Raw genomic sequence first — 11253 nt, forward strand, 5'->3', positions numbered from 1 at the left:
CATCTCTAATGTGACTAACCATCTTTAATGTGACTAACCATCTTTAATGTGACTAACCATATTTAATGTAAATAAACATCTTTAACCTGACTAACCGTCTTTAAAGTGACTAACATCTATGTGACTAACCATTTCAATGTAACTAACCATCTAACCATCAAGAGACTAACCGTCTTTAATATGACTAACCATCTTTAGTGTGACTGACCACCTTTAATGTGACTAACCATCTTTAACGTGACTAACCATGACTAACCATCTTTAACATGACAAACCACCTCTAACGTGACTAACCATCTTTAATGTGACTGACCACCTTTAATGTGACTAACCACCTTTAACGTGACTAACCATGACTAACCATCTTTAACGTGACTAACAATCTTTAACATGACTAACCACCTTTAATGTGACTAACCATCTCTAACGTGATTAACCATCTTTAATGTGAGTAACCATCTCTAGTTTGACTAACCATCTCTAACATGATTAACCATCTTTAAAGTCACTAACTATCTTTAATGTAACTAACCATCTTTAATGTAACTAACAGTCTTTAATGTGACTAACCATTTTTAATTTGACTAACCACCTTTAATGTGACTAACCATCTTTAACGTGACTAACCATGACTAATCATCTTTAACGTTTCTAACCATATTTAACATGACTAACCATCTTCAATATGATTAACCATCTCTAACGTGACTAAGCATCTCTAACGTTACTAACCATCTTTAATGTGACTCACTATCTTTAACGTGACTAACCATCTCTAACATTACTAACCATCTTTACTGTGACTATCTTTAACGTGACTAACCATCGTTAATGTGACTAACCATCTCTAACATTACTAACCATCTTTACTGTGACTATCGTTAATGTGACTAACCAGCTCTAACGGGACTAACCATCTCTAACGTTACTAACCAGCTTTAATGTGACTAACTATCTTTATTGTGACTAACCATCTCTAACGGGACTAACCATCTTTAAGAGTGGCTCATTTTACATCTCTTTAATAGGAGCAGATCCGTCTCCCATTAACGAGCAGTAAATCCCATCTCCTGACAGACCGTATTGGTCACCAGCTTTGAGAATTAACAAGTCTCCGTTTTTTTCTTTTTGTTTCAGAAATTAGAAGCTAAACTACAATCCCAGATGGACTACGAGGAGATTAAAACTGAACTCAGGTGACAACCAGAGCAGTTAGAGAGTGTTAAGAAGTCATAATGAAAACAAAGATCCAGTTATCTGAGTTTTTTCTTTCTATAGCATACTGAAGGTTATGAAGCTGGCTTCAACAAACGGCAGCTCATCCCAGGTATATTCTGTTTTAATACTCTTAATCTGTCATGAAAGACAAACACACCCGTACAGAGCAGTGCCACTAAATTATTTATTGATCAGCCACCTATCCATAAGATATCAATACCAAGTGTTATTGATTATTGTACATTAACAACATCTGTGTGTTTGTAGGATTCTGCAGAGGCTCTTTTGCTGGAAAAAGAGGCCTTTCTTCCATCTCACAAGTTCTTAGGAGACAAGAGTCGAATATTGCACAGCAACGGTAAGCTGAGCGGACAGTTTCTATAAACATGATCAGTTCAGCATGCAGGGTTGTAATGTTTTTAGGTTGTGAGTTTTGATGCCTTCTTTAGATTTAAATGTTGTGGATAAATTTGAGTTTGCAAAATCTTGTTTGGCGGGAACGTAAATCATTTACAAACCCAATTCCAAAAAAGGTGACTGGAATAAAAAAACTGAATGCACTGATTTAAACATGACATAAACCCATATTTTATTTACAATGGAACAGAGTAAACGTATGAAATGTTTAAACTAAGAAGTTGTGCAGGTCGAGTTTGATGGCAGTCTCACATTTAAAAAAGTTGTCTCAGGTCCGTGTTCCTGTCTGTGAAGCATCCCGTCTTCTTTTAACAACATCCAGGGACCGAGGGGAGCAGCTGCTGGAGGGTTTGGAGGGAAATGATGTCCTTTCTTGTCTGGTGTGGGGTTCTGGGTGTTCAGCAGTCCTGGGTCTTATTTCCCTTTGTTTGTTTCATGATGCATTAAACAGTGGGGAGTTAGAACTGCAGGCAGATCAGTTCAGCACCAGGATTCCTCTTCTACGATGAAGCCATGCTGTTGTAACGGATGCTGTAAGTAGTTTAGTTCATCTGAGAAACATGTCATCTAAATGGGACCAAAGGTTCTCTAACCTGCATAAACTTTTTTTAACTGATGGTGCCTTTCTAGATGTGTAAGCTGTCCATGCCAGAGGTACGAATGCACCCCCATACCATCAGAGAGGCAGGCTTTTGAACTGTGTGCTGATAACGGGCTGGATGGTCCCTCTCCTCTTCTGTAGGGGAGACACGGTGTTTGTGGTTTCCAAAAATCATTGTCACATTTTGACTCTTCAGTTTTCCGCTTGGCCTCGGTCCAGAGTTTGGTGGTATTTCTGGATGGTCTTTACATAGGGCTTCTTCTTTGTGTGATAGAGCTTTAAGCAGCATTTATGGATGGCACAGTGAACTGTGTTTACAGACAGGGACTTGTGGAAGTGTTTCTGAACCCAAACGGTGCTCAGAACAGAATCAGACGTGTTTTAATGCAGTGCTCCCTGAGGGCTCGAAGATCACGAGCATGCAGTCCTGACGTTCAGACTCATCTGAAGCTCAGAGATCCCTTCAGATTCTTCAAGTCTTTTAATTATGAACTGTAGAAGATGGGATGTATAAAGTTTTCATTGAGGAACATTATTCTGAAATTGATCCACTGTTTTTTATTCTGTTTATTAACTACTGGTAAACCTCTGCCCATCTTTACTTCTGACAGATTCAATGACTCTGAACAGCTCTTGTCTGTAGGGATTCCCCCCTCCTGTTTCATTGGTCCACTGTGACCTGTTTGATCATTTCATTTGTCAGATTTGTTTTTAACCTTTATTTATACAGGTAGTCTCATTGAGTTGCTAGACTGGGTGGTTTACTGCCATTTGGGTGGTTTTTATTCTGATTTTGCAGGTAAAAATTGCTTTGGGATGGTGGGGAATATTTGGGCAGATTTGGAGTCAGATCAGCAGTTTTTGAGTTAACTTATTAAACACATTTCAAACAATCATTCATCATTATTTCATAGCAAAGCTCCCCTGACCTTTCTCCATCACTGATTGGCTATTGTCATCTGCCAGGGCGTTCACAACAGAGAACTGGTGCAGCAGTTTTAGTGGACACCTGGTTGAGTGGGCTGGCCCGTTGCAACGGTACATCGGAGCGTCCGCCATATTGGATGTGGCAGAACTGCCAGTCAACCAATAGAAGGAAATAGACTGAACTTTATAAAGCAACGTTCTACAAAGTCTTTTGTGTTAATCCCTGTCAATCACACACACTAATTTATTTGGAAAACAAACAGGCACCAAAGACAACATTTATAACTTTTAAAGTGATTATTAAAAATGTTTACTCCTTAAATGTTTAGGTTTAAGGTAAGCACTAAATCATCATATGTATTATTTAGAGTGTTTACAACAACTAATGTGTGTAACACTATTACTGGGGTAATAAATATAGTAATATTCATATTGAACATTTAATCTGTGCCTATAATAACCAGATCCTGAAATGTGACGTGCAGATTAATTGAATAAAGAACACTAATCACACTGATGGACATATATAAACACCAACATATCTTTACAGAGGGTGGGGGGTATTGTGTGTGTGTGTGTGTGTGTGTGTGCGTGCGTGCGTAGGTGCGTGCGTGCATGTGTGTTCAAACAGTCAATATAACAATATATTGATTGGGCAGGTATTTGTGTGATCGGGCGGTTTTTAATAGACTTTAGGGCTGGAAAACCTCGACTCTATCTGGCAACACTGATTGAGTCATGAGGACCCCAAGAGAGACGTGTATTTGGGCAGCTCTGTGAAAGCCCGGGTGTGACGCATGAAGCTCATTATCCCCTCAAACAAATAATAAATCCATAAATTAGCCACAGTACTGTGTAAGCTGCAGTGTTCAAAGTGAGTGAAAAAAGTAGCGGCTTATAGTCCAGAAATTACCTTTTTACCTACCTACCTTTTTATTTTAATGTGTCCTTTTTTTAGTTTAAATGTTTGAACATGTGATTGTGAATTGATTATAAAATATGGGTTTGTGAGATTTCCTAATTTGTTTTTAATTAACTTTTTTGTTTGTTACATTTTGCACAACTTTTTTTTTCTTCAGATTTGAGGTTGAATTGTTTTTAAATATCTGTTATCAAGAAAATATTAGCAAAGAAGTTGTGTGAGTGAAAATGTGTTTTCTGTCGTCAGATGAGGAGCATTCTGAGGATGCAGGCAGGGAGACGGGCAGACCGCCTGGATCTCATTCCTCCTCCTCGCAGGCGGACAGTCATGCCTCACCAAGCCCGGGTCCCCACACTTTGGATGGCTCCTCTTCCAGCCACGATCTCTCTCGTCCTTTCTCTGTGTCCCCATGCTCCGGGGACCGACTGTCAGGGGACTATGTTCTCCACAAGCAGCTCCTCTCCCCTTACTTCAAAAAGGAAGGCCTCGTGACTTTCCCCACCGCCCTCTATGCAGCTAAAGTTGCTCTCATGTCAACTTGTCAAGGGTCTGCAGGGACCAGTGCCAGCGACGCCGGCCCGCCCAGTGATCAGTTAGAAAGCGGCAGCTCGACGGCAGGAGACGAGGACCAGCTGGACACGGCAGAGATTGCCTTTCAGGTTAAAGAGCAGCTGCTGAAGCATAACATCGGCCAGCGAGTGTTTGGCCACTACGTTTTGGGCCTCTCCCAGGGCTCGGTCAGTGAAATCCTGGCAAGACCCAAGCCATGGCGGAAGCTGACTGTGAAAGGCAAAGAACCTTTTATAAAGATGAAGCAGTTTCTCTCCGATGAACAGAACATCCTGGCTCTCAGGACCATCCAGGTCCGGCAGAGAGGTGAGTGCAAAGGATGAAAGTATGCAGTCCGAGTTCAGGAGCCTGTAAACTTCTGCACAACACAAAGTAAATGTGTGCTACAGCAACTATAAATCACAGGCATGACTTTCCTTGAAGGAGTGCGTATCGCTCGCCACACATCGTATGTTGACAAACGACGGACGGATTTGTTGCTGTTTTGGTCAAAGCAACGTTGTGCATGAAAACCTGGAATTAGGCGTCACACTCAGAGGGTGTGCCGTTAATCACCATCAGCTACTACCGCCTCACATTTTAGCTCAATGTGAATAAAAATGACTGATTCATAACAAATAATCCAATGATAACTTTATGAAAGTTTCATAAAAGTCTGCTCAGTACATTAGATATTGTGCTAACAGACAAACAGGGTTGACTTCAACAGTCCGTGCTACATTTTAGGCAAAGATCAGTCACACTTGGAGCGTAGGTGGGCAACATTTTTGTCCATACGGCCAAATCAAGATGTTTATCATAATTACCAGACTATTGAGCGCACCTGAATATAAGCCACGCCCACTGAATTTAACAAGAAAAGAAATTGTACATAGGCCGCTCTTGTCTATAAGCCATGGGTGTCCGCATTATAACATGAGATATTTTTTAATAATCAACCTGCAGATGGTGTTTAATAAACTTTAAGTTCAACACACGCGCAGCGAGAACCCACAGGTTTTCATGACGACTACCTCCCTCACTCATGGTTACTCTACTGAATGGACTAACACAAACTAACACATAATAAACACATAAACTTGGCTAACAAGAACAGACTAATCACACAAACAACAACAAAAATAAAATGGTGCTAAACGGCTAACCAAAATTATTATCAATGAAAAAAGGTTGTAAGCTCAATCATCCAGGTAGAGAACAACAAAAAGGTTAAATTGTGTCATCAGTTTCGTAAAGTGAGAAACGTTTCGTTCCCCATCCAGAGGACTTCGTCAGTCTGTGGCCTGCCAACCCGATCTGGCCCACAGGTAGTCTTCATCGCTGTGTTTCAAGACAACATGTTGGAATCTCAGAAGTAGTCTTTTTGTTGTTATCTCCCTGGATGATTGAGCATACAAAACTGTTTTTCTGAACCACTTTGGCCTTGGTTGTCCTCAGGCTGTTTCTGTGAGTAACAAGTTGGCCACCTGGTCTAAAACACTTGATTGTTGTTAATGATGATTGATGGTTTCAGATGAGTGTGCTCTGGGAATAAAAGAAGTAGCAGCTTATAGTCCAGAAATTACGGTAATCATTCAAAGACCTGCAAAAAGAATAGAAAAATAAATTTTCTTTGACAGATTTTCCTAGGGTTGCTCTTATTGTAGCATGTTTTAAAAAATATCTTCCTATAGTCTTTAGGATTATAAGACATAGTTTCTGTGAAGTGGCTCTTGGGACAACACATTTGTTATCTTAATTTAAAAAAAGTTATCTAACACAGTTGAGTCAGGTCCTCTGGACGAGTTCTTCTTTGTTGAAACGTTTCGTCTTTTATCCAGAAGTTTTCATCAGTCGACTGAAGTCTTTTGGATGAACTACTGTAGCTGCTGCCACACCCATTTCTAGACAACATCTGAAAAACTGATTGAATCATTTCCTGTTTGGAAAGGTCAGCTGGCGGTGGTGGCCATCTTGATCAGGGCTGGTTCCAAAAGTTCATCATTTATAGATGTCCATCTAATTATTGACTCCAGTACATTAGATATTTTGCTAACAGACAAGCAGGGTCCACACCAACAGTTAATGCCAAAGTGTTAAGCAAAGACCTTGTGCAGTGCCTCAAGCTTGGAGTATGTGTTGGGGATAACTCTCAGCTACTACCACTCAACTCTTTGGCTTAATGTCTGTAAAATGATCTGAGTCATGTCCACTTTTATGTTTGTTAAGTTGGCTTAGCTGTGGCGGCAGTCTTGATTTAGGCTGAGTCCAAATGTTCATCAGTTGTAGATGCTCATCCAGTGATGACTTTTTGAAGGCTTCATTAAATTGCGTCCACTGGTTCACGAGATATTTTGCTAACAGACGCATGAGCACACAGAAAATGCTCGTATACGTTTAGCAGCAATTAACAATAACAGTTCATTAGAATGAACTTCTTCAGTGTTTAAAGGATTTTAGGTGCACTGAGCTGGAATGGAGTAAATGTGATTGTGTCGTGCAGTCGTGGTAATCTGGATCTGTGCAGGTGTAGACCTTGTGATCTGCTCGGACCACGTCCTCAGCGTCGATGTGTTCCTCTCAGCCTCCTCTGACGTCTTTATAGTGTTACTTTAAAACTTTGTTTTCTCCCTAGATTTATAGCTTTTGAAAGTTGAGCTTCCCGTATACTGCAGCCTCAGACAGCGCACGCTCAAAGGCTCCCATTGATCTCCCAGTCAAAAGCAAAGCCTTGGAACTGCTCTCTGATCAACCATCCCACTCACCCCCTCCACTCCCCCCTTCTCTCCTTCTCTCTCTGTTACCCTCCGTGGCAGGGAGCATCACTCCACGCATCCGAACTCCTGAAACTGGGTCAGACGACGCCATTAGGAATATCCTAGAGCAGGCCAAGAAGGAGATCCAGTCCCAGAGAGGTGGTGAGCAGAACGCTGCATGTCATAAGTCACAGCTGAAAGCTTCACTTATTTCTTAGTGTTAAGCACTTTGATAACAGTCTATCTGTTTTAAATTGTGCTCTATAAATAAATATGACTTGACTTCACTCATCCATTTTTATTCTTACATTGGCCACTTCTTCCATCTGGTTTGATCGCTGCTTTAATGGATGTGGGTTGAAAGGTGACTCGTGTCAGTGAGTTTCCTTCCTTTCTTTCAGGTGATGGGAAGGTGTCTGTGAGCAGCTCGTCGGGCAGAGGCAGTAATGGTGCAGGCAGCAGCTCTGACGAAACCATAAAGAGCATCCTGGAGCAGGCCAGGAGGGAGATGGAGGCTCAGCAGCAGGCCCTGATGGAGATGGAGGCCTGCGGGAGGTCCTCCACAGCCAGTTCAGGAGCTCAGGTAGAGCGCCTGGGCCCCCCCGAGCGCTCGCGAGTTCTCCCTTTACCCATCTCCATCAAACAGGAGGAAGGCGGTTGTGTCACGGTGTGCATGTCCGGCTCCATCAGCAGCCCTCAGACGCCGCTCAGCGTCCTCTCCCCGGCTGCGTTTGTTCAGAACATCATCCGCAAAGTCAAATCAGAAATTGGTGAAGCGGGCACCTACTTCGATCAGCACTGGTCTCAAGAGCGGGGGCCTCTGGTGCTTGGAGAAGGAGGCGGCTCCCGGCCCTTCAGCTCGGTCTCGCCCTCTTTGTCTTCCTCTTCCTCCGGGCCCTCGGCCTTGGCCCGGCCCTGGCAGCGTCTGGAGAACGGCGATGGCCTTCTCAACAGCGAGGACGCCTCGAATGCAGAGGACGAGCTGAGCCTAGGCCGACCCGTGGAGGTGAAGGTGGAGTCGGACACCTCGGTGAGCGGCGAGTCTCCGGGACCAGGTCCAGGTCGCCACGCCTACTACCCAGCGTATATCCCTCGTGCTCTGAAGCCCACCGTGCCCCCCCTGACACCAGAGCAGTATGAGATGTACATGTACCGGGAGGTGGACACCATCGAGCTGACCAGGCAGGTGAAGGAGAAACTGGCGAAGAACGGCATCTGCCAGAGGATCTTTGGTGAAAAGGTCAGCAGCTGTTTAACATCTGCAAGTTAAGATAGCTTCTTCCATCAGAGAAAAGATGAGTTCAGCCGTATAAACTGTTCCTTTAGGTCTGCACAGATTTTAAAAAAAGATCTTTCTGCTCTCCATGGATACATTAAACTAGATTAAGGTTTCGTTTTAATATTAACTGTAATGTTTGTGTAAAAGAGCAGGCGCATTGTTTGATCCCTGCAGCAGGTTCCACTTGGAGCATCTTCTTTGGTTGATAAAAGGGCTTCATGCAGCGGAGAATGAAGCTGATCAGCTGACCACTTTTCAGTCTGGTGGTTTCTGTAACAGTCAAATAAATCATCATCTTTAGTGTTAGAATCCCAAAAACAACCAAAACTGAGCAAAGTTTTATCTTTGAGGAGCTCGAGGAGAAAGGCTAACAGGAGCGATACTGACTCTTTATGGTACCAGCTAGAAGTCGGGCTGCAGAGTTCTGAAGGGGCTGCAAACAAGACAGCAGAGACACATCGAAGCTAAAATAAAGAGTTACAAAAGCCCACCCTGGAAGTAATAAATACTGTACTGACTATCTTCAAGATGCTGTTAGAGAGAATGTCTCTGAGATGTAGGAAGCAGCTCTTTACCACAGAGATATTCTGTTTATTTAGCAACAAATGGTAATATCTTTCAACAGAGACGTGTTTAAAGGGCTCACATGATCTCTGACGTGCCAGCATTTAATTGAAAACAGTTACAGGCCATCAGATTAGTATAACCAGTCCTCCCATGATCACACAACGAACATTATGTTTAACTATTTGCATGTCGAGCTCATAAAAAGCTCCTCAGGTTCGTATAATCTTGTGCAGAAAATTGTGATAATGCAGTAACAAAAACTGTTAGTAGTCGTTTTCATCAGCCTGTGTGCAGTAAATTAAAGGTGTTAAATAAGTAAATGCTTAACAGTTTATTTATAATTTGTAAATTATTATCAAAATGGGGTCAAATGGGTTTGTTTATTCAAAACTTTGTGATTTTATTTTTATAATTATTTAAGTTAAACTGATCCTTCATTCCTACATGAAATGTTGACCCAGTCAACATGCTTGGTGTGTTGTCTCCCTCTAGTGGGGATTTACTGAAAGTACACCACTTGTGATCTCTACAGAGCAACAAGATTAATTCTGTTCTAATATTTAGACTAATAATCCATGATACTCCACTGATGGGTTTGTTGTTTGATGAATGTTGTTTTTGTTCTAATGTCTTACTGCGCTTGTACAACAGGTGCTCGGGCTTTCTCAGGGCAGCGTCAGCGACATGTTGTCCCGGCCGAAACCGTGGAGCAAGCTGACTCAGAAGGGCAGGGAGCCCTTCATCCGCATGCAGCTGTGGTTACTGGATCAGCTCGGCCAGAGTCTCAGTCAGCCCCAGAACCACGGCCATGCTCAGGGTGAGGCTGCAGACCCACAACTCCTATAGCTCCTATAGGAACTGTCACACAAGCAGCTGGAAATGCTGCCATAGTAAAGCTAAATAGACTGATGAATGACGGAGAGGGAAGTCCTGGTGTCAATCTGTTCAAATGTCCTGTTTTCAGATAAAAGTCCAGTGACGGCTCAGTCTTCACCCTCCCCACCTCCTAGCCCAGCAGAGAGCCACCCCAGTCCACTGGTCGAGCCCGTCAGTCTCTCCCTGGAGAGCAGCAAAGAGAACCAGCAGCCTGAAAGCATGGGTTTGGGGCTGCCCATCCACACAGAGGGAGAAAAACCCACTCCCAGTCTCATGGCTCTGCATCAGCCCACCAACCCACTGGGCATCCAGGAGCTGGTGGCCATGTCTCCAGAGCTGGACACCTACACCATCACCAAGAAGGTCAAGGAGGTGCTAACGGACAACAACCTTGGTGGGCCTGAGTTTATATTACTGTTGGGTTGTGAGCTGACTGCCCTGCTGGATGCAGTCACCGTTTTTTATAAACGTTGTTTATTTGCAGGCCAACGTCTTTTTGGTGAGACCATCCTGGGTCTGACTCAGGGCTCAGTATCTGACCTGCTCTCCAGGCCCAAACCGTGGCACAAGCTCAGCCTCAAAGGCAGAGAACCTTTCGTCCGCATGCAACTTTGGCTCAACGATCCTCACAACGTAGACAAGCTGAGGACCATGAAGAAGATGGAGAAAAAAGGTGGGGCCCAACGGGTTTCCTGTCACTTCTTCCCATGTAAGCATCACATGTTTCACATGGTGTGTTTTAATCAAAGTCCTTACTTTCATTGTCTCGTAGCGTACCTGAAGAGGCGGTATGGACTTCTGAGCACCGGCTCTGACAGCGACTCACCCAGCACCCGGTCTGAGTGCGTGAGTCCTGCCTTGGCCTCGCTGGACTTGTGCCCCTTCAGTCAGGTGAAGAAGCCTCGGGTGGTGCTTGGAGCTGAGGAGAAAGAAGCCCTAAAGAAGGCCTACCTGCTGGAGCCGTACCCCTCACAGAACACCATCGAGATGCTGGCATCACAGCTCAACCTGAAGACCAACACGGTCATCAACTGGTTCCACAACTACAGGCCAGTCCACTTCTTTCTGAGACCAAAAATAAAGGCTATGATAAATGTTACAAATATATATATATATATATATATATATATATATATATATA

General features: G+C 43.3%; 1 protein-coding gene across 1 annotated transcript in view; it reads left to right on the forward strand.

The window, feature by feature from the left end:
- The window catches only part of cux2b (cut-like homeobox 2b), a 159353-nt gene that overhangs the window by 145944 nt on the left and 2156 nt on the right, over positions 1-11253 (forward strand). The window contains exons 12-21 of the mRNA XM_037681252.1: positions 1138-1196; positions 1279-1327; positions 1486-1576; positions 4332-4961; positions 7451-7552; positions 7792-8630; positions 9888-10053; positions 10201-10506; positions 10597-10785; positions 10885-11161. Coding sequence (XP_037537180.1) covers positions 1138-1196; positions 1279-1327; positions 1486-1576; positions 4332-4961; positions 7451-7552; positions 7792-8630; positions 9888-10053; positions 10201-10506; positions 10597-10785; positions 10885-11161 — 2708 coding nt within the window. The remainder of the gene's footprint in view (positions 1-1137; positions 1197-1278; positions 1328-1485; positions 1577-4331; positions 4962-7450; positions 7553-7791; positions 8631-9887; positions 10054-10200; positions 10507-10596; positions 10786-10884; positions 11162-11253) is intronic.

The sequence above is a fragment of the Nematolebias whitei genome, chromosome 8 (assembly GCF_014905685.2).
Source record: "Nematolebias whitei isolate Nwh7 chromosome 8, NemWhi1, whole genome shotgun sequence".
NCBI classification, from domain to species: Eukaryota; Metazoa; Chordata; class Actinopteri; order Cyprinodontiformes; family Rivulidae; genus Nematolebias; species Nematolebias whitei.